Source organism: Lynx rufus, unplaced genomic scaffold (genome assembly GCF_022079265.1).
Source record: "Lynx rufus isolate CCGP_SWC_20201006 ecotype Redwood Valley unplaced genomic scaffold, mLynRuf1.p SCAF_2, whole genome shotgun sequence".
Classification (NCBI taxonomy): Eukaryota; Metazoa; Chordata; class Mammalia; order Carnivora; family Felidae; genus Lynx; species Lynx rufus.
Window position 1 is genome coordinate 157,998,957 of NW_025814834.1, and position 24,714 is coordinate 158,023,670.

The 24,714-nt window shown below is 35.2% G+C and overlaps 1 protein-coding gene across 1 annotated transcript in view; it reads left to right on the forward strand.

Moving 5' to 3' along the window:
* Positions 1-24,714, forward strand: part of PIGK (phosphatidylinositol glycan anchor biosynthesis class K) — a 122,020-nt gene that overhangs the window by 70,425 nt on the left and 26,881 nt on the right. Inside the window, exon 10 of the mRNA XM_047083264.1 lies at positions 11,223-11,307. Coding sequence (XP_046939220.1) covers positions 11,223-11,307 — 85 coding nt within the window. The remainder of the gene's footprint in view (positions 1-11,222; positions 11,308-24,714) is intronic.

Here is a 24,714-nt window from a genome sequence, read left to right on the forward strand (position 1 = left end):
CGATGAAAAAAAGCAACATGACTGAAAAATAAAAAGGAGCTGCCTTGACTTAATAAAGGCCATGTATCTAAAGCCACCAACAAACATTATACTTCAGAGTGAATCTTTAGAAGCATCTCAGTGACATTCAGACAGAATAAAGATGCATGGCTATAATTTCATCAATTGATCATTTGCAGAGGAAGTCCCAACTAATACAGAGAAGACTAGGGAAAAGATAGCAGGTATAAGAATCATGAAGAGACAAACTTTCCCTGTTTTTTTTTTTTTTATAGACTATATAATAGAAAATCTAAGAGAATCTATCATTCCACAATTATTAAACTCAGTAAGAGTATAGGGGTGCCTGAGTGGTTCAGTCAGTTGAGCGTCCGACTTTGGCTCAGGGCATGATCTCACGATTTGTGGGTTTGAGCCTGCGTTGGGCTGTTGTTTGTTGGCACAGAGCCTGCTGTGGATCCTCTGTCCCTCTCCTCACCCCTCCCCCACTTGTGCACACTCTCTCTCTCTCTCTCTCAAAAATAAACATTCAAAAAAACCCACACACTTGAGTAGAGAAAGAGTAGGGAAAGATGACATGCTACCCAAAGCTTAGAAAATAAAAAAAGGATCGATAAAGTTTCCTGCAACAAATTAAAATATCATATATGATAAAAATGTAAAGAAAGTTAAGAGAAAGTGTTAATGAAATTATTTGTGACATGTATGTCAAAGAACTCTATCCAGTTTATGTAAATAAATCTGCACATTGATACAAAAAAAAAAAAAAAGACAGGCCAAATAGAAAAATGACCAAAAGAAATATATTTGGAAAAGAGGAAAGACTCTTGTGCAGTAACCATTTAGATATGTTTTTAAAAGGTAAATATAAATTAAAACAATGAGATACTGTTTTAGAATATTAAGTAGTGATGATGGAGGGAAATGGGAACTTACACATTTCTGGTGGCAGGATAAATTGATATAGTTCCTTTGCATTGCAATTTGGTTGTTTCTAGCAAAATTTAAAAGTGTGTAAGTTATGACCCAGTAAGTCCCATCTTTAAATAGTTACTCTAAAACAGGAGTTGGCAAACTTTTCCTATAAAGGACCAGATAGTAAATATTTTAATCTTTATAAGTCATACGGTCTTGGTTGCAAATACTCTGCTGTTCTAGTGCAAAAGCAGTAACAGATAATACATTAACAGATGAATGTGTTCAAATAAAAGTTTATAGACATTAAAATCTGAGTTTTTTATGTTTCATTTGTCATGAATATTATTCTCTTTTTGATTTGTTTTTTCAACCATTAAAACATTTACAAACCATTCTTATTCTTAGCTCACAGGACATACGGAAACAGGTGACATACCAGATTTGGCCTGTGGGCTGTAGTTTGTCCCTGCTGTAGAACATCTCTTGCACATGCAGACAGAGTAGCCTGGAAGGACATTTATTGCAACATTATTTCTAGTAATATATAATTGTAAGCAGATGTCCATCAATGTTGGAATATCTAAATAAAATGGAGCATTTTCATATTATACCATATAGGTATTAACAGAAATGAACTAGGTTGATAGTCATATTTATATGCTTGGATCTCAAAAACATAATATTAAATGAAAAATGCAAGTGACTGAATTATACATAGAATATAATTTATAATGAAACTATTTATAGATATTCTAAATATTTTTCATGTATACATGTGTATATGTGAGAGCAAAATAAAATGACTAGAATAATACACATATAACTTTAGTTTTATGTGCCTTATAGAGTCCCTACTGCCGGGTATGTGCTCAATAATTTGGACAGGTTTTCCTCTGACCACCCCCACCACTGCCATTTTAGAATTGCGTTTAACTCTACAAAGGTAATTCCATATGTATAAAAGTTAGATGGTTCTTCCCTGATGAACATGGATGCAAAAATCCTCAACAAGATATTAGCCAACTGGATCCAACAATACATTAAAAAAATTATTCACCACGACCAAGTGGGATTTATACCTGGGATGCAGGGCTGGTTCAATATCTGCAAAACAATTAACGTGATTCATCACATCAATAAAAGAAAGGACAGGAACCATATGATCCTCTCAATAGATGCAAAGAAAGCATGTGACAAAATACAACATCCTTTCTTGATAAAAAACCTCAAGAGAGTAGGGATAGAAGGATCATACCTCGAGATGATAAAAGCCATATACAAGTGACCTAACGCTAATATCATCCTCAATGGGGAAGAACTGAGAGCTTTCCCCCTAAGGTCAGGAACAAGACAGGGATGTCCACTCTCAACACTGTTATTCAACATAGTATTGGAAGTCTTAGCCTCTGCAATCAGACAACACAAAGAAATAAAAGGCATACAAATCAGCCAGGAGGAGGTCACACTTTCACTCTTCGCAGATGACATGATACTCTATATGGAAAACACAAAAGATTCCACCAAAAAACTGCTAGAATTGATTCATGAATTCAGTAAAGTTGTAGGGTATAAAATCAATGCACAGAAATTGGTTGCATTCCTATTCACCAACAATGAAACAACAGAAAGAGAAATCAAGGAATCGATGCCATTTACAGTTGCACAAAAACCCATAAAATACCTAGGAATAAATGTAACCAAAGAGGTGAAAAATCTATACACTGAAAACTATAGAAAGCTTATGAAAGAAATTGAAGAAGACACAAAAAAAATGGAAAAAGATTCCATGCTCCTGGATAGGAAGAACAAATATTGTTAAAATGTCGATACTACCCAAAGCAATCTACGTATTCAATGCAATCCCTATCAAAGTAACACCAGCATTCTTCACAGAGCTAGAGCAAATAATCCTAAAATTTGTATGGAACCAGACAAGACCCCAAATTGCCAAAGCTATCTTGAAAAAGAAAACCAAAGCAGGAGGCATCACAATCCCGGACTTCAAGCTATACTATAAAGCTGTGATCATCAAGACAGTATGGTACTGGCACAAGAACAGACACTCAGATCAATGGAACAGAATAGAGAACCCAGAAATGGACCCACAAACGTATGGCCAACTAATCTTTGACAAAGCAGGAAAGAATATCCAATGGATAAAGACAGTCTCTTCAGCAAGTGGTGCTGCTGGACAGCGACATGCAGAAGAATGAACCTGGACCACTTTCTTACACCATACACAAAAACAAACTCAAAATGGATGAAAGACCTAAATGTAAGACAGGAAGCCATCAAAATCCTCGAGGAGAAAGCAGGCAAAAACCTCTTTGATCTCAGCCACAGCAGCTTCTTACTCAACATGTTTCTGGAGGCAAGGGAAACAAGCAAAAATGAACTGTTGGGACCTCATCAAAATAAAAAGCTTCTGCACAGCAAAGGAGACAATCAGCAAAACTAAAAGGCAACCGAAAAATGGGAGAAGATATTTGCAAATGAGATATCAGATAAAGGGTTAGTATTCAAAATCTATAAAGAACTTATCAAACTCAACACACAAAAAGCAAATAACCCAGTGAAGAAATGGGCAAAACACATGAATAGACACTTTTCCAAAGAATACATCCAGATGGCTAACAGGCACATGAAAAAATGTTCAACATCACTCATCATCAGGGAAATATAATCAAAACCACAATGAGATACTACTTCATACCAGTCAGAATGGCTAAAGTTAACAACTCTGACAATGTCAGATGTTGGCAAGGTGCAGAGAAAGGGGAACACTTTTGCACTGCTGGTGGGAATGCAAACTGATGCAGCCACTCTGGAAAACAGTATGGAGGTTCCTCAAAAAATTAAAAATAGAACTACCCTATGACCCAGAAATTGCACTACTAGGTATTTATCCATGGGATACAGGTGTGCTCTTTCGAAGGGACATATGTACCCCAATGTTTATAGCAGCACTACCAACAGTAGCCAAAGTATGGAAAGATCCCAAATGTCCATCAATGGATGAATGGATAAAGAAGAAGTGGTATATAGATATAGATGTAGATATAGATATAGATATAGATACAACGGAGTATTACTCAGCAATCAGAAAGAATGAAATCTTGCCATTTGCAACTACGTGGATGGAACTGGAGGGTATTATGCTAAGCAAAATTAGTCAGAAAGACAAATATCATATGACTTCACTCATATGAGGACTTTAAGATACAGAACAGATGAACATAAGGGAAGGGAAGCAAAAATAATATAAAAACAGGGAGGGGGACAAAACATGAGACTCTTAAATATGGAGAACAAACAGAGGGTTACTACTGGAGGGGTTATGGGAGGGGGGGATGGGCTAAATGGGTAAGGGGCATTAAGGAATCTAATCCTGAAATCATTGTTTCACTATATGCCAACTAATTTGGATGTAAATTAAAAAAAAAATTAAAAACCACTGAGAAAAAAAATAATGACATTAAAAAAAGAAAAGTTAGATGGTTCTGTGAACTTTTGGAAAGCCTGCCCACAACTTTTGCCAGACAAGAGGTTACTTCTGAAGTCCCTCAGTGACAACTAGAGCTTTGTTTTTAGGGATTTTGTTAAAACCACTTTTCTGAGTTGCTCAGGAGGTATTCTTTTTTTAACTGCTATGTGCACTTTTATATCATACTGCAAGCTGACAGAAAATAAGATGCATTTCAACAGTTGGGCCATAATTTAATGTAACCTTAGTTTTCTTAGGAATTAAGTTTCTGTTCTCTACTTCACATTATGTTTCTTTCCTCTGCTTCATCATCTTCCTTGTGCCTCTTCAAAGTAAGTAATATACAACGTTATGTTTTAATATCTTCTTTTACAAGTTTTTAGTTTGATAATTACAAGAACGGTGATGCTGCCAACTTGGGAGGGGATTTCATTTCAAGGAAATGATACATTAGATTATTGTCTCATTGTATAACCTGTCTTCACGAAAATAATCATCATTGACTCTTGGGACCTTTCTGGAGTTGTAATAACATTTCATGTTTGTCTCTATTGACCAATACATTTGAGTTCTTTTCTCCCTCAGAGTATCTCTAAATGTTCAAGAATGTCTTAGTGCCCCAGGTTTGTCAGGTATATCTTGCACAACAATATGTGCTGTCAGTGATATGAATGCTTCAGCATTTTTAAAAATACAGTTTAGGGGGCACCTGGGTGGCTCAGTTGAGCGTCCGACTCTTGATCTCAGCTCATGTCATGATCCCACGGTTCATGAGATAGAGCCCTGGTCAGACTCTGCAGCTGATAGCACAGAGCCTGCTTGGGATTCTCTCTCCCCCTCTCTCTCTTCCCCTCTGTCTCTGCCCCTCTCCCCACTCTCAAAAATAAATAAACATTTAAAAAAAATACAGTTAGAAGTGGAAATTTTTTCATCCTTTTTAAAAGACAATATTGTGTTAGGAAACTAATTTAGTTTCACTATATACGTTTAGTTTCAAATAATTATTTTGAGATACCATGTTCAAGAGGCTATGCTAACTTGGCTAGCTTCCTGTTTTTGATGTTTTGAGAATTTCTTTGTGATTTTGGATTGCGCTAGGTGATGTGTCTTGAATTATTTTATTGATCTTAATTTTTAGTTTGTATTTGGCATAGCACAGTGTCTATGCTTTCCTCTTCTTTTTTGTCGGGTATATATCTGGTGTTTGAAAAGGTGCCTTGGTGTTCTGCTTACAGGAAGCAATGTCATTTTATACACAAATAATCTAATAAAGAATAAAGATTTCACCTGTTTCTGAATCAGATGGCCTCATAAATGGTCATAGTACATAATTTCACAGTATTATCTCAGGAGTGCTTGGAGAACACAGAAAGATTTTTGAGGGCAGTGGGCATCAGTGACAGAGTAAAAGAACACAAGATGAAGGTTTGTAAAGACTAACTTTATAGATGTCAGAATTTTTCCAGCAGTATTTTATTCAGTTACGTAGAGGATTTGGACAGTATTTTGATTTGAGATGGTAGCAACACTGTATTGGATCTAAAACCCTTTTGTAGTATAAATAAATTCCACTTACTATTTTCTACACAGTTTAAAAAAATAGTAAAGTAGGAGCGCCTGGGTGGCTCAGTCAGGTATGTGTCCAACTCTTGATTTCAGCTTAGGTCATGAGCTCACGGTATGTGGGATTAAGCCCCGTGTCAGGCTCTGAATTGACAGTGCGGAGTCTACTTGGGATTCTCTCTCTGCCCCTCCCCTACTCTCTCTCTCTCTCTCTCTCTCTCTGCCCCTCTCTCAAATAATTAAGCTAAAAAGAAAGAAAATAGCAAAGTAAAAAAAAAAAAAAAGAATACACAGCTTTTTCCATGCAGAAATTACTCACTTGTTAAGTTATTTAAGTAGATCTTAGTGAAGGATAGTAGAGAAATTATATCCTTTTAGGAGAGACTCAAAACATTAAAGGAATACTAGGATGGCTTTAAGAAAGAGACCTTACCATTTTGTTAGAGAGAATTCCCACTTCCCTTAGGATGGCAGCCATATGTACACTGAAATTAATATTTGTAGTTTTCTTACTTTCTGAATTACACTATAAGCATGAACTACTTGATCAGAGCCCTGAGCTCAGAGGATTTGGGAGATGGGGCTTTGAAAGTGTGGGTGACCTTAGGTGACAATTTGGGGAAAGCACTAATTCTGAGAGAATGGAAGATACCTCATAAGGGTGGGGGTTTGTCCTTTGGAGGATTGGTGGTGAAAGGAAAGAAAGAAGCAGCTGAAGACAAGGGTCTAAAAGAAATAAGATAATTTTTTTTAGAAAGACAAATTCTATACCCACCACCGCCACAAAAAGTACTATTTATTCAAGAGTGTACACTTCACTGTATTCACAGAGGAGGGTGCTCTTGAACTGAGAAACCTAATAAGCTAACTTACCTCTCTTCTCAACACAACTTGGTACTGATGATCCTGGAGAAAACAAGTACAGATAATCTTTAACAGAAAAAGAAGGCAGGGGTGCCTGGGTGGCTCTGTCGGTCAAGCGTTCCACTTCCGCTCAGTTCATGATCTCATGGTTTGTGAGTTTAAGCCACATCAGGCTCTGTGCTTACAGCTTAGAGCCTGGAGCTTGCTTCAGATTCTGTGTCTCCCTTTCTCTGCCCCTTGCCCCCCCCCTCAAAAGTAAATAAACATTTTTAAAAAAGAAAAAGAAGCCAGGAGCTGTATAAAGTTGCTATAAGAAAACAAAATTTAAATAACACCTTTTACACATGCACACACGGGGTGGGGGTAGGGAGAGAGAATGAAAGGAAAAATAAAAGCCACAAAACAGAAGAAACCTGAAATACAACACTAGGACATGAATAGCCTATATTAAGCAAGCAATTGCATTATTGAAGAACACCGTGAATCAGAGTTCCAAAACTCACAACTAAAATGTACAAACAACAGGAAGATGTATGAAACAGGAACTGATTGAACTCTGGAAAGAAATCGACAGAAGACAAAAATCATTTTAGAAATGAAAACTAAATCAGAAGGCACCCAAGTGAAGATAGAAATTACCAAAAGTTCAGTAAGAGACATAAAGAATAGAAATGAAAGAGAGTCAAGGAAATGAAACTGAAATAGGAAAGCTAAAAGGATCAGAGAGAGAGAGTGATCGAGAAAATCTAATATATTTAGTTGAAGAAGCTGAACTAGAAAAGCAAATGGAAAATGAACAGAAATAACATTTAAAATGATAATAAACTTTTCTGAAATAAAAGCAGATCTTCATTTCTATACTGAAAGATCTCCTGTGTGCCTGGGAGAATTGATCTAGAACAACTGACTTAGCTATATCCTATGGATACATGGACACATAGATATGTATTAGACCTTAGAAGTATAAAAAAGACCAAGCCTCCAAGCCAAAACATAAAAAATAATTTTAAAATTTAAAATATATTAAAAATGAAACTAGGAGCACCTGGGTGGCTCCAGTCAGTTGAGGGTCCAAATCTTGATCTCAGCTGAGGTCTTGATCTCAGGATTGGGAGTTCAAGCCCTGTGTTGGGCTCTGTGCTGGGCGTGGAGCCTACTTAAAAAAAATAATAATAAAGAAAAAATGAAAATAATTAAAATTGAAAGAAAATCAGCTTTGATATCACACTTCTAGCAACGTATAAATTAAGAAAATGATGGAGAGACATTTTTAAGAAGTTAAAAATGAGAAATAATTGTAATTTGTTGTGAAACATTAAGTAAAACACTTCTAAGTCCATAGTGATAAGTGATAACCAAGAGTTCTTGTGAATTGTGCTTGGAATGACTTTTTAAAAATGTCTTGCAGTTATTAAGAAAATTTTCAAACCTACCCTTGGTTGATGCATACTAAAGTGTTTGGATGTGAACTGTCATATCTGCAACTTACTTTCAAATGTTTCAGAAAAAAATAATAACAAAAAATATATAGAAATATGTCTGGAATTTTTCATACCAACTATTTGACATTTTTAAAAAGTCATTCAAAACAAATTGCTAGATTTCCAATATTTTTGTATCTTTTACATTGAGAGACATTTTGTGAATGAAATGTATTCCATCTTATATATTGTTACTTTAGATTTTTGGAATAAACAGGAACGAGTGCCTTTTTCATATTTGTATGTACTCTTAGAAGTACTGAAATGATTTAATCTTTATTCATTTGTTTCAGCAGATATTTATTGAAATTGTAGGAATCAAGGCAGTGGCACCAAACTGTATTGAGTAGTCATTGTATTCTTCCCCTCCACAGACACACAGTAAAAAAAAAAAAAAAAAAAAACAAATACAAATATATGTCGGTTTCACTTAGAAATCTCTTTGATGATGAAGGAAAAAATTTGAGTTGAGTGATTTTATGATTGAATTGTGGTAGCTATTTATATATCCTTGCTACAAATCCTTTTTGAGATATACGATTTGCAAAAATTTTCTCCCATTCTGTAGGTTGTTTTTTCACTTTCTTGAAGCACTGAAGTTTTAAATTTTGATGATATTTGATGTATCTATTTTTCTTTTGTTGCTTGGTATGTGTTTTATATACCTAAAAATGTAGATAGGCTTTTTAAATATACATTGCGAAATTGAACATTTTAAAATAATGGGGTTTTGATAATGGACTTTTTATTTTATTTTATTTTATTTTATTTTACTTTACTTTACTTTACTTTACTTTATTTTACTTTATTTTACTTTATTTTTAATTGTGGTAAAATGTGTTAGTCTGCTAAGGCTGCCATCATGCAGCACTATAGACTGGGTAGCTTAAACAACAGGAATTTATTTTCTCACAATTCTGGTGGCTAAAAGTCCAAGATCAAGGGGTTGGCAGGACTGGTTTCTTCTAAAGCCCTTTCTCCTTGAATTATAGATGGCCATGTCTTCCCTCAGTGTCTTCACTTGGTCTTTACTCGGTCTGCCTGTGTCTTAATCTCCTCTTCTTATAAGGATGTTATCACACTGGATTAAGGCCTACCCTAATGACTTCATTTAACCTTAATTACCTCTTTAAAGACCCTGTCTCCAAATCAGTCTTATCTTGAGGTACTCGTTCAACATACAAATTTTGGGAGGATACAGTTCAGCCCATAACATAAATGTGACATAAAATTTACCATTGTAATCATTTTTAACTATCCAGTTCAGTGGCTAAGTACATTAACATTATCATGTAACCATTGTCACTATCCATTTCCAGAACTTTTTCATCTTTCGATACTGAAACTAGCCTTTATTTTTTTTAATCTTTACTATTATTTTTTATTTGAGAGAGAGAGAGGAGAGAGAGTGCCACGAGCAGGGGAGAGTGGGGGTGTGGGAGAAAGAGAAAGAGGGAGAGAAAGAATCTTAAGCAAGCTCCACACACAGCACGGAGCTCAGTGGAGCTCGATCCCACAACCCTGGGATCATGAGTTGAGCCAAAATCAGGAGTTGGACGCACAACCAACTGAGCCACCAGGCATTCCTGAAACTACCCTGTAAACAATAATTCTCTGTTCTCTCCTACTTTGCCCTGGCAATCACCATTCTGCTTTTTGTCCCTATAATGCAATGTTTTAAGACAATTTTTTTTTATCATGAGTGAGTCTTCAAAATTCCCCCAAATTAATTACTTTTATACTTATTCTGCAAGGTATACAGATTTTTATCTAGTTACGAGGTTCTTTAAGCTCTTAAATCATAGGCAAGATTTTGTCCTTATTTATATATCTGCCTATTTTTTGGGATAGGTTCCAGGTTTCTCATCATCAGATTCTTTAATGGTAGCCCTAGAGACTCAGACTAGTCTCTTTGATTATTTTTCAAGATAAATCAAGGTTAAATTTTTAAAATTCAGTTTTTAAGTCGATAAGTTGCTGTATAATTTATAGATAAAAATGGGTGAATACGTTTAGTTCCTTTTATTTTGAAATATGATGATTTCCTATTTCAAAAAAGGTCAATTTTTTAAAAACATTTTTTCTAACTCTCTTCACTTGGGGAGATTTTATTTTTATTTCTACTGTGCACTTTACTATTTTATACTATATTAGGTCTTATGTCAACTCTGCATCTCATCGTAAGTGGAGATATTAAAGAAAATATTTTTCAATATAAAATGACAGCCTCTCAGTTATTGTTGTCTTCATTTTATTCACATATTCATTCAGCAAACATTTATTGAGTATTGTAAGTAAACACTGGATATACAAGAAAGACTAAGACATGGTTTTTGTCTTCAGGGAGGTCAAAGTGTGTCTTAAACAGGTTTAAATAATTATCTTCGCAGGAAGAGTAAACAAAGGAGGGATTGGTGGTTGGTCCAAACAGGAAACAGAATGGAGAGCATCAGAGAGGCATGGAGCTAAGGCCCACTGGCAGGTGGCCAGTAGTTGGGGATGTGGTTGACAACAACAAACCGTTACCTAGAGGAGGAGTTGCTGGACATGGAGGTTGAAGGTGTTCCGAGCCAGGTTTTGAAGTCCTTTAAATACCATATTAAAAAGCACCCCTATAAATAGGAAATTCTTAAATAGTTTTAAGTCTCCGAGTAAAAGACAGAATCCAAGAATATTAGATAATGTTAACTAATCTTATTACATCGTAATTAAATGCAATTTGAATGTATTTATGGTTACATCATCTAAAAATTATCACTAGGTGGTTTTTCATAGGTTTTCATAAGTACTAGTTATTTCAGAAGCATTAAGTATAGATTTTTAATAGTTTTCATATTTGGCATATTTAGATATTTGCCATATTTAAAAATAGTATTTACCTTAGTCATGTGTTTTCTAACTCCTTTTTTCAGATATAAGAAAGAGTGGATGGATGAGGAACTAATGGAACCTCTGAAATATGCTGAACAACTTCCTGTAGCTCAGATAATACACCAGGTTTGCTTTCCATTTTATTCTTTTGAAAGAAACAAGATTTTTAATCTTTGAAAAGTAATTGCGTTTGTTAGGTTTTTCAGAATCAATGTGCTATAGCTGAAAGGCATTCCAGGCCATCTATCCCTATTTGGACTCCACCTATTACAGTTGAAAGTCTCATTCAAAGCACAATATTAAAAGGCTACTTGCTGTGTATAGTGGAATTCTTATATAAAATACAGGGTAAAATCAGAATTATCTTTTGTTCATTACTTAACAACAAGACTTAATTTCAGAAAACTTTCATTTGAACCATTGTGTATAGTTCTTGTTAGTGACAAGGAGAAAGAGCTGAAAAATTGTCATTTGGTGTAATTTTTTTGAGTAGCTAAAATAAGAAAACAGTCTTTCCTTACTTCCTTCACCCTACCCCATTATCAGCTCTTGTAAAGTGTAATTCTAAATGTCATGTGGGCAGGTTTGTTTTTTTTTTATCCCCAATTATAATGACTCTATCATCCCTTCTGCATAACTATAATCTTAGAGAAGGCAGTGTGGTAGGTGTTTAAACTAAGATTTTGTAGTGTGATTTTGATAGCATATAAAGTCTGGCTCTGCCCTGGACAGATCCTAATTTTAAATGGTCTGTTGACAAGAGACAAGAGGCATGGCCTTGAGAACTACCTGATTTTTCAGAATCTATAGATTAAAAGCCCTTAAAAATCGGAATGTGTCAGAATTTTAGTGTCTGTTCATTATTATTATGAGCCTTTCCATATGTCTTTGTTAACCAAAAGAATTTTCACTTAGCTAATTTGGTTTGATTAGAAGAAGTACTGGTTTGAGCTTATTAAAAGAAATAGGCTTTTACTTTTAAATGATGACTATAGAGATCTTTTCATTGACATCAAAATTTAATATTAAATTCTATGAGATATTACAAAAAAAAAAAAACAAACAGAAATTTGCTGCCTTGGGAAGCCTATCTGTGTTTGGTAATCAGGTCCAGTTTATATGTCAGGAATTCCCTAGTGTTGTCAGAGCTTAAATGACCTAACAGCCTGCAAATGTCACATTTAAAATTCTGTCTTCATGCCTGACTCTCAGCATAAATGAATTAAACAGCAGAGCAGGCAGCAAGTCAATATGTTCTTAACAGTAAGAGTGAGCAATGAAACAGTTTGTGGTTTGTTCAGAATAGGTAAATAGAATCTGCCCAGAGCAGTTCACCTGGAATAAAATCTGAAACAGGAAACAAGAATTAACCTTTAGGATGGTTGACCAGATGAAATGTCAGTCATATTTTTATAGCATGAATGAACCAGTAAACTATGCTTTATGTAACAGCTGCATTTTGCTATTATACACTGTATGAATTCAAAGATGAAAATTTCTGACCCTGGTGAAAATTTTTATTGTGATATTTTTGGCAATATAAGAAGTTATATTAACTTTAACACTGAATTATAAACATTATTATAGAGTACCTGAAGTTATAAAATTTAAATTTTGAAGAAATTTGCATGATAAGTTTTTTTTTTAATTTTTATTGAATAAGATTAATTGTGTTCTCAAGGGGTAATCAGGAATGGACACTGTTAAACCAGGCTCTTATTTATTCTTCTTGTTATTTCCTTTTATTGACAGTACTACAATTGTAGGACTGTTACCATTATGTGTCCAAGCAATCTTTAAGAAATATATGAATTCTGTTGCTAGCAGTTCACTACAGGTGAATTATTTGAAAGCAGTTTCTTTCCTGTAAGAGAATAGTAATACATGTGATAATTAGGTTCACCCAGTCCCTCAAAAGCTTTTTAATCAGTACTATATCCAAATTATGGCATAATTGTTGTATATGTGTAACCTCTACTGTTAACTCTTCTTATACGATAAGTAACTATTTTCCTCTAATCTTGAATCATGCTTAATTTATGCCTGTTTTGGAGCATGTACCATTTCTGTTTGAAATAACATGCTTTATTCACATGTCTTTCATCATCTCTTATTTGAGATCTCTTATTTCAGGACACTCTTGATTTCTTGATATTCCTTTCAGCATCTTACCTTGTGCCATGTATGCATTTACCTGAATGGCCAGATATGTATTTTTAATGGTTCACTGAGAGCCAGCAGCACCTCTTTTCCTTACTGCCAAGACATGAGAAGCCAGAGCCTCTCACTAGTAGTGTAGTTTAGAAGCTGTAGGAGAGGAGGAGCAGGGACAGGGACTGTAATATGAGGAGCAACGTGAGAAGTGGAAGAGAGAGTAATGGGTCTCAGTATTCTGAGTAATTTCTTGTGTATGTTACTTAAATAGCATTTTACAGTCAGGAGCTAAGTAAGATTCTCAGTGATGCCATTTTATACTGCCAAATAATTTCCATTTTTTAAGGGTCCTAGCAAATATAATAGTACATCTAGGTAACACAGAGATTCAAGTTATAAACAATAGAATTAATAAAGGAATCTGGCAAGATAGCCAGATATAAGATAAGTAAAACTGATAGCTTCTCTGTATTTACAGTAAGCACAAAGAATGGAAATGGAAAAAAATTTCTTTCACAACAGTGAGAAAGAACTATAAAATACTTAGGGGGTACCTGGGTGGCTAAATCGGTTAAGCATCTGACTTAGGCTCAGGTCATGATCTCATGGTTAGTGAGTTCGAGCCCAGCGTTGGTCTCTTTGCTGACAGCTCAGAGCCTGGAGCCTGCTTTGGATTCTGTGTCTCCTTCTCTCCGCCCCGCCCCTGCTCACGTTCTGTCTGTCCGTCTCTCTCTCTGAAAAATAAACATGAAAAAAAATTTTAAATAAAATTTAATTAAAATACTTAGGAATAAATTTAACAAGTAAAGCACAGGGCCTGTATAATAAGAAATATAGAAACACACCATGCTTCATAAACAGAAAGGCATACCAGTACTTGGTGGGTGCAGGGAACTTAATGCCATAAAAGTAAAATTTCTTCCAAATTAGCAATCCTAATTAAAATGGAGGCAAAATGACTTTTTTAATGTTAAGAAAAAATTGACCACATAGTTCATGTGGAAGAACAAATGTCTAATAGTAGCTAAAAGGGAGATGGCCTTACCAGAACACAGCCACTTGAATTAGACACACATGGTATGGACAAAGGAATAGATAAATGGATTAGTGGAATACAATGGTGGAGTGTCTTTCAAACTTCATTCATTACAATTCACAATAAGAAATGCATTTTACATGCATTATGACCCTTGATGTATGTGTTTATATGTTTGTGTTAGAAATAAAAATTTCATGATATATTTACCCTCATTATATATGATGCATACTGATATTTTGTTTTTCTATTTTATATTTTTAAAAGTCCAAATAAAGCCTACTAAGTTGATTTTAAAAGCAGCAAGTGTCCTGACCTGTGATTTGAAAGATATTAAAATAGATAATCCAAAGAAAAAATTCATTTTATTTCATTATTTAATATATGATTAAGACGATATATCATTTCAGTAGAAAACTGCTTAAATTTCTAATTCATACTGTATATGATGTAAGTTTTCTATAGATTAAAGACTTAGAGTAAAATAAATAAAAATTTTAGAAGAAAATCTAGGCAACTGCATTTTAATCTGGAAGTAAGGTAGAATGTTTTAATGAACACAAAACCCAAAAGATATGTTCAGCTCCATAAAAATAGAAGATTGTGTACAACACAAAATACCACAACATTAAAGGACTAATGTTAGAATCAAGACAAAATGTTTACCAATAAGACAAAAGTAAATTAGTTAATATCCAAAATATACACAAGACTCTTAGAAGTTTATAAAAGCAAACAAAACAACTCAGTAGACAAAAAAGACAAAAGAGATGAAAAGCAATTCAGAGAAAACAAACCTAAATTACCAATGGACGAAAGGAAAGAGTCTCAAACTCAGTAAGGAAGTGCACATTACAAAGTCAGTGAAACGATTTTATGTCCTTCAAATTGGCAAAAATTAAAAAGACACTTTAGAAAAACAGTTTGACAGTTCCTCAAAAGGTTTAAATGTAGAGTTACCATATGACCTGGTGATTCCAACCTAGGTATATAAAAACATACATCCACACAAAAACTTATACAGCAGCATTATTCATAATAGCCAATAATTTGTGGAAACAGCCCAAATGTTCATCAACTGATAAATGGATAAGTAAAATAAGTGTTTCCATACATGGAATATTATTCAATGATAAAAGGGAATGAAGTACTGATATATGCTACAACATGGATGAACCTTGAAAGCAGTATGTTAAGTAAATGAAGCCAGTCATAGAAGACCATATATTGTATGGTGTCATTTGTATGAAACGTCAAGAATAGGTTAATTTATATAGAGAGAAAGTAGATTAGTGGTTGCCTAGGACTGGAATGAGGTAGGGAAATGGGGACTCACTTCTGAATGGGTGCGGGTTTCATTTTTTGGAGTGACAAAGTTGTTCTAAACTTTGTGGTAATCATTGCAAAGCTCTGTGAATATACTAAAACTGTTGAATTGTACATGTTAAAAGCCCAAATTTTACATTGTCTGAATTATATCTCAATAAAGGCATTTTAAAAATTAAAAACGTCCATTTCTGGCAGAGACGCTAAGAAAAACGTATGTGTATACCTTGTTGCTAGATACCGAAATCATTTCTTTTTATAAGGTCATCTTGTAACATCTCTTCACATTAAATATATACAGTATACCCTTCAACCTAATGGTTCCACTCATGACAATGTAGCCTGTACTACTAATATATAAATAAAAGTACTAGCATATAAGAATCTCAGTACAGCAACATTTATATCAGCCTTGCATGTGGCCACAACATACTGGAAACAATGTGAATGTTCCTCAGCAGAGTTGATACAGTGTGTATGATTTTTAGAAGCCACAATTTGGTAAAGCAAATATATATTTTTTCCATATTTTCTGATAATTGGATGTATTTTCATATCAACTGACCTCTTTCCTTTCCTCTTGGCTATTGATAGAAAGTTTAATCTAGTCATTCACACCCTGGATTTACTCCTTCTTCCACTCCTTCCTGGGATGATGAAATCACAGTTTAGGTAATAGGGACTAGTTGATATAGCTTCATGGCGCTGAGAGATTCAAAGTGTACCGACTGACGTATACTGTTACATTGTGTTGTTTGGGAGTGGCGTCACTCCCTCTGGTAATCACTGAGGTGGTTGGTGTGCACAGCACATCTGTTAATCCTTCCTAAGGATTGTGCATGGTTGCAGAGTGCTAACAATGGTAGAGGAAGAGATCTGAATTGACAGTGGGAAAGACCAGCTCCTTATTTGTTGTCATTCCTTTTCTATCTTTTTAACCCTCTTCCCAACTTTCTTCCTCTTCTTTCTTGCCCCTGTTTCCTTCTGAGTCCTGTAAGCTAAAGTTACATACATTCTTTGCAAATGTTGGTGAAGTTTGTTAGTATTTTCATTGGACAGTGCATTAAATGCAGCGTCTGATACATAGTAGACACTGGACAAGTATGGTGACTATTGATTATTGAATTTAAGGGTCTTGACATGCTAAGAAGCTAAATGAGTTAAGGGATCTCCAAAGGTCACTAAGAGGTAGCTTGTTGGCAGACCTATTTATGATTTTCAGGTTCCTTTCATAGCCAACAATGGTGGTATTGATTAAACATGTCTGAGTACATATGTAGATTGTAAGATTCATTGTATTAATAATTTAGGCATTCTAGTGCCCTACAACAAAATTTTAAAAGTACAAATCATAGGAAAATATAAATTGCAGGGGTGGCTCAGTGGCTCAGTTGGTTATGCGTCTGATCTCAGTTTTGGCTCAGGTCATGATCCCACAGTTTCATGAGTTAGAGCCTCACATCTGGCTCTGTGTTGGCATCAAGGAGCCTTCTTGGGATTCTCTCTCTCCCACTCTCTCTGCCCCTCCCCTGCTCACTCTGCCTAACAAAAAAAAAAAAAAAAAAAAAGAGAGAGAGAGAGAGAGAGAAAACGTATAAATTGCAATTACTGATATAAGGGGCATTACTATATAGGAAACTACAACTAATCCTTTTAAGGATTTATGAAGTTTGTTAGGACTTAAAAATATTATGAAGAAAGTACATAGACAAACTACAAAGAAAGTAGTTTGGTTAATCTTGTATGCTTATATTGATAATTTCTCTTTAAAGGTGATTATTTTTCTCTTAATTTGTTTACTAGGAAAGCAGGTATAGAACTATGTTACTGAGGCAGATATGGAGAGAAATGGATTATTTTCCCATATAAATTATTTTATATTTATGTCACTAATGTTAATTTTAAAGTTGAACCACTTCAAAAATAGCCTAAATTTAAGATTAAGATTGAAATAGGGACACCTGGGTGGCCCAGTCGGTTAAGTGGCTGACTCTTGATTTCAGCTCAGGTCATATGATCTCACATTTCGTGAGTTTGAGCCCCACACTGGGCTCTGTGCTGATAGTGCGGAGCCTGCCTGGGATTCTGTCTCTGTTACTCCCCAACTTTCATGTATGCTCTCCCTCTCAGAATAAATAAATAAGCAAAAAAAAAAAAAAAAAAAAGATTTGAAATATATGACTATGCTATGGTACGTTCATTTCACTTTAGTTTGTAAAGGTAAGTTGAATTACCACCACGTGGAGTTTAGTGAATGATAAAATAATGACAACTAGGGATTTAAAAAAATAATCAGAAAAAAAATTAAAATTAAAATTAAAAAAAAATAATCAGACACAAAGTCTTTCCAAAAGAGAAATTTGTATGTAGTTAGGAATGTATATTAGCATAGTCTCAAATACAGATGTTACTTAAGGTTGCTTAGAAGTAAAATATTTTAGAAATGTACTGAAAAATGAAAAGGTCAGTAATGAATGAATATGTGTAATTTAACTAATTATAACACTTTTTTTTTAGTCTCATCTAGTTAGGCATGTGTTTTATTTTTTAAGATTGTGTGTCGAGAATCAATTTTAGTTAGCCCTGGCAGATATTAAAATATCCAGGCCTATACTGTTTAGATATATAGAATGACACTATTGCAAAAATGTAGGTGAGTCTTATGCATAGAATAAATAGTTCACCTAGCTATCCTAGAAACCTCAGTCTGTATGGAGATCATACAAATGGTAAAGGTCCCATCATAGACCAGTGGGAAATTAAAGAACTATTTAATAAATGATGCTAGGACAGTACAAAAGTATTTGGGGGGCGTTAGATTCTTGCTTTATAACACATGGAAGAAGCAAATTCTAATCAGATTATAGATCAATACAAAAAATGGAAAATACCAAAATAATGAAAAAGAATACTGGTAAATATTTGTAGGTAAGGACTTTCTAAGCATGGAACATTATGACAGAAAATTGACATATTTGACTTTGTAAAATGTAAAAGTTGTGTGCATCAAAGTGAAAAGGCAAATCTCAAGGTAGAAAAATATTTTCCTTACACAATTAACATCTTTAAATACCACTTTTACAACGTGATAAGGAAAAACACGTAACACTCCAGTAGAAAAGGAGCAAAGAACTTACATAGACAAGCCTCAACGTTGAAATAAAAATGGCTAACAAACTGACGAAAACTTGTTAATATTCATTAGTAATCTAAGAATTGTTCATTTCAAACATAAAGTACCACTTCAAATAATTTCTTATGGGGTGCCTGGGTGGCTCAGTCAGTGGTCCAACTTCGGCTCAGGTCATGATCTCACGGTTCGTGAGTCGAGCCCCACATCCAGCTCTGTGCTGACAGCTCAGAGCCTGGAGCCTGCTTCAGATTCGGTGCCTCTCTCTCGCTCTGCCCCACCCCTGCTCATGCTCTCTCTCTCTCTGTCTCTCTCTCTCAAAAATACAGTAAATATTTTAAAATTTTTTCTTTAATTTCTTATATTAGCAAAGACATGAAAAGTAGTAATGACAAAGCACACGCGCTACTAGAGAGGAGTGTACATTGGCACAAATCATGAAAAATGTAGTAATTTGTACTAAAATTTATAAATATGTTTATATGAGCTATGTTTAAAGAACATGGCCAGTTGAGTGTATATGTTTATTCTCCTTCCTGAAAAATCCTGATAAAAGTGACAGTAAAGACATAAAAATATATAAACTCCAAAAGACAAAGAAAATGTAAGAGGAGAGAATAGCACACAAGAAGTAGTAAAAATTGGAAGAGGAAATAGAGTTGAACAAATGGTAACCAACTTAGCAGAATGGAAGAGCTGAGCCCTAACTTCCATCATGGGGGAGACCTGTAAGAGCAAGCCAATTTGTACTGTAGAACCGTGGGAAAGCGGGCACCAGGCATATCAAAGGTTGGGTGCAAAAAGGAACTGCCAAAGTCCTCCTCCTCTTTAGTTCCCAGAACACTGGCATTTATGCGTATATACTATCAGGTAGAAGGTGGGTAATTTCTGCCTGAATATACTAGTCTAATAGAGAATGTACATTTTGACATTTGCAGGATCCCAGTTTAATAGCCAAGTCCCACTGGTTTATCCCACTGGTAGGCCCAGTGGTTGATAAGTGCTGCTGATGCATGATTGGTGTTTTTATTTTTTCACTCTAACTATGAATATACAACTAAGAATTATCAGACTTTTAAAGAATATCCTTATTTTGAAAGACAAAAATCAAAATAAGCAAACGGAAAAGAAAATTTAATCACCACCACCACTTTAGAAAAAAATGAGAAGACATTTTATTTATGAAACAGGATACTATATAGAAAAGGAATATTCGGAAAACAAAGAAGAGCTCTTGGAAATTAAAACTATGAGAGTAGGGGCACCTGGGTGGCTCAGTTGGTTGAGCATCTGACTCTTGATTTGGCTCAGGTTTTGATCTCACATTTGTGAACCCTGCATTCGGCTCTGCACTAGGTGTGGAGCTTGCTTAACATTCTCTCTCCACCTACCACTTGTGCGCGCTCTCTCTCTCTCTCTCTCTCTCTCTCACATCTTAAAAACAAAAACAAGAACAAAAACAAAACCAATTATGAGAGTAGAAATAAAAATATCAACAGAAGGTTTTGAGGGCAAAATTGAGGAAATCTCTCAAAAGGTAGGACAAAGAGACAAAAGGGAAAGTGAAGAAAAAGGGTAAGAAAATTGGAGCAATAACTGTTGGCATACAATTCTATATGAGTCTCTCATATTTCTGCACATCTAGTGAGCAGAGACGCTTAGAAAGCTTTTTTTTTTTAATTTTTTTTTTAACGTTATTTATTTTTGAGACAGAGAGAGACAGAGCATGAATGGGGGAGGGTCAGAGAGAGAGGGAGACACAGAATCTGAAACAGGCTCCAGGCTCTGAGCGGTCAGCACAGAGCCCGACGCGGGGCTCGAACTCACAGACCGTGAGATCATGACCTGAGCCAAAGTTGGACACTTAACCGACTGAGCCACCCAGGTGCCCCAGAAGCTTTTTGTTCTAGACTATCTTGTCAAAGGTGTTTGTATAGTGAACAGTCTTGGAAGACAAATAGTGACTGTCTCAGGAGCAAAGGGCAGATTTGTTTGCTCTACAGTAAAATAAGGATAAGGTCTCCCTCTAGGGCAAAGTTTGGTCAGATGTGTTGCAGCTTCTTATAAAAAATTTAGAATTTTCAAATCTGAGGATTTCCTAATCTGTTATATAAACTTATTATGTGCATAGCATCTGCCTAGGCCTGCAACTGCATTGTCCCCCATGGGACTTGGGAGGCAAGGAGAACTGGCAGAAACATGAAGAAGCTCATGCTGCTGTGAGCAATAAAGTCCTTTATGTCTGACCCAAGAGTCTCATGTCTTCTGCCAGTATCCATGAAACTTTTCTAGGCCCACCTGTTACCATGGAAGCAGGGTAAAATTTCATACCCTTTATGGTTTTAGACAATAATTAATAAAATCCAATGTCTGACTAATAAAAGTACTAGAAAAACAGGACAGAAAAATAGAGGGGAGGATATATTAAGAAATAATAGAAGAAAACTTTTCCAGAACTCAGTGTTTTACCAAGTGATCAGTACTGTGAAACAAATAGACCTCATTCCAAGGAACATCATTTTGAAATTTTAAAACAGTAAAAAACAAAAAGGAGACTCTAAAAACTTCCAGAATGGGAGGTGGGAAAAGGCCATGATCAAAAGAACAATAATCAGTGTCATCATCACACTTCTCAATAGCAACACTTAAAACAAGAAAGCAGGGGCGCCTGGGTGGCGCAGTCGGTTAAGCGTCCGACTTCAGCCAGGTCACGATCTCGCGGTCCGTGAGTTCGAGCCCCGCATCAGGCTCTGGGCTGATGGCTCGGAGCCTGGAGCCTGTTTCCGATTCTGTGTCTCCCTCTCTCTCTGCCCCTCCCCCGTTCATGCTCTGTCTCTCTCTGTCCCAAAAATAAATGAACGTTGAAAAAAAAAAAAATTAAAAAAAAAAAAAACAAGAAAGCAGTGGAGTGATATCTTCAAATTATGTGAGAAAATATTTCCAATTCAAGATTCTATTCATTGCTAAGTTATCCCTTCACATACCATGGTATAGGAAAGATAGTCAAAGTTTCAAAAAAAATTTTTTTTCATCCTTTCTCAAGAAGTTACTGGATGATTTATTGAATGAAGAGATAAGCCAAAAAACCTGAAAACATACCATCCAAGACACAAGAGATTGACTCATCAACATGAGATAGTCGTAAAGCTCCCAGATTAATGATGGTGAAAGGAAATCTCTGGTGACAGCCATATAGAATAGAAGCCATATTCTTTAAATAACAGACTATTCAATTATATGCCTCAGGAAAACTGGCAGAAAAAGAGTATGAACTAGAGCAGGATGGTGTAGTGCTCCAAGATGACTGTCCGTGGGACCAGTAGAGTGATGATAAAATATCTGATGTGTTTAACCATACTAAGAGAAGGTTTAGTAATATCTTAAGAGTATAAGCTACAGGGGGAAAAAGTTGTATATAAAAAAGATCAGAATGTATTTTGTGGCTCAACTCAAACAATAGTTGCATAGTTATAATAATGCAACAGTTGACTCTTTTACTAGAAATTTTAACATAAAGATATAGGGAAGATAGGAAGAAGAGAACTGGTGGGGGAAGGGAAGAATAGGGAGCATGATGATGTCAAGGAACAGATTTATCTTGCATAGGAAATCAGGAGATACAATGTGTAGGATTGTAAAACAAAATAGTGATATAAGCATATTTTCTAGAAATATTAGAGATAAATACCAGAAGAAGCTCTTAGATAACTACTTAAGATAACTACTTAATCTACTTAGATAACTCTAACATGATTAATTCTGAGGCAGGAGAATTGAAGGTGAAGTAGCAATGGAATTGTTATTTTTTGTTATGAAGCCCATGTTAGTTGTTAGCGTCTAGAACAATGTTTAGGCAATACTTCCCTAAATATAGAAATTTACTAAAAAGAAAAATTAAATTAAAAACAACAAAGAAAAGTCAATGGAATCCTAAGTTGTTTCTTTGAAAAGATAAAATTGATAATAGCTAGCCTGAACAAGAAAATAGAGAAGTACCGAATCAAGAATTAAAGAGGGAACATCACTACAACCCCTTTAGAAATAAAAAAGATAAGGGTGCCTAGGTGGCTCAGTCGGTTGAGCATTCAACTCTTGATTTTGCCTCAGGTCATGATCCCAGAGTCGTGGGATCAAGCCCCACATTGGGATCCACGCTGAGCGTGATTCTCTGTCTCTCTGCCCCCCTCCCCTGCTCACACTGTCTCTATAAAAGAAGGAAAAGCAAACCAAACAAGCAAGAAAGGGAGTAATCAAAAAGATTATAAGTAAATTTTATGAAGACCTTTATCCCAGCAAATTAGTTGATTACAGTGAAATGGACAAATTCCTAGAAAAAATACAAATATTAAAAAGTGACCCAAAAAGAAACAGAAAAGTTGAATAGACCTTTATCAAGTCAAGTAAGAGAATTTGTAAATTAAAATCTTATCACAAAGAAAAGTCTAGACCCTGATGGTGTCAGTGGTGAATTCTATCAAACATTTACATAAAAAATAATACACAATCTCAGAAAATTGAGGAGAGGGGAATGCTTCCCATCTCATTTTATGAGGCCAGTATACCCAGATATCAAAGACATCACAAGAGAAGAAAACCACAGATCATGAGGGATATCCCTCATGAACATAGACACAAAAACTGTAACAAAGTATTAGCACAGAAACAAGAGACAACTTGTATAATAAGATCAAGCAGCTAGTCTATGGTAAAGCCAGTATTTAAACCTGGACATTCTAGCATGGGAGCTTGTATTCTTATGTACACTTGACTACATTGTGCTATGAAAGTAACAAAGATATGGTGTGAATGCAGTAAATGCAGACTAATTTAAACCTCCAATGAGTCTGTTCTTGGTCCTGATGATTATTGTCCCCTTTTGTGAAATTAAATTTAGCTTATATTTCAGCCTGTTTCTATATTAGACCAGTTGTGTGTGTATATGTGTGTCTGTATATATATATACATATATATATGTATATATATATACAGACACACATACATATATATACACACATATACATATATATACATATATGTGTGTGTGTGTGTATACATACATGCATGATTTAAACATTTTGATTAGAGACCTTTCAGTAGATGCTTTCCTGGGATTTAGATATTTAAGATATGGGAGAGATTCAATTCTGGGACATAACAACATGAAACAGTTTTATCTTCTTCATTATTTCAGGATCCTCCATCTAAGGCAAAGGTTCTTTGTAAACAAAGGTCCAAACCCATGTATGTTTTTAAAAACTTCAACTTACTCAAATGTTATATATCAGTGAATACTTTGCTTTAACAGAGATATATTACCCACTGTTCCCCGCCCCCCACTGTGTTCTTGTCCACATTCCAGGGTTTCTCTGGGTCCCCCTATTTCAATTATAAGGCTTCTTGCAGTCCTTTCATATTTTTAAAGATTAGTAGATTGCAAGACCTCTATTTGTTAGTACATCTCTGCACAGTATACATGATGATGGTACATTTTAATCTTACTGGTCTCTTTCATTCAGACAGCTGCTCAAAAAATTACTGTAGAGCTCTGTATCCATTAAAGGTTAAGTTTACTAGAGGCAAGGTACTGGAGAGTGGCCTGTCAGGTCCTAGGTTTTTTTTTTGCTTTTTTGTCCTTTAATTTTAATTTTTTTTCTTTTTAGAAAGAGAGCGAGACAGTACGAGTGGGAGAGGGGCAGAGAGGGAGACACAGAATCTGAAGCAGGCTCCAGGCTCTGAGCTATAAGCACAGAGCCCAATGCGGGGCTCGAACTCATGAACCGTGAGATAGTGACCTGAGTTGAAGTCGGATGCTTAACTGACTGAGCCAGCCAGGCGCCCCTGGTGGATCCTAGTTTAAAACTTAGAAGGTTGTCTTGCAAATGTTTCA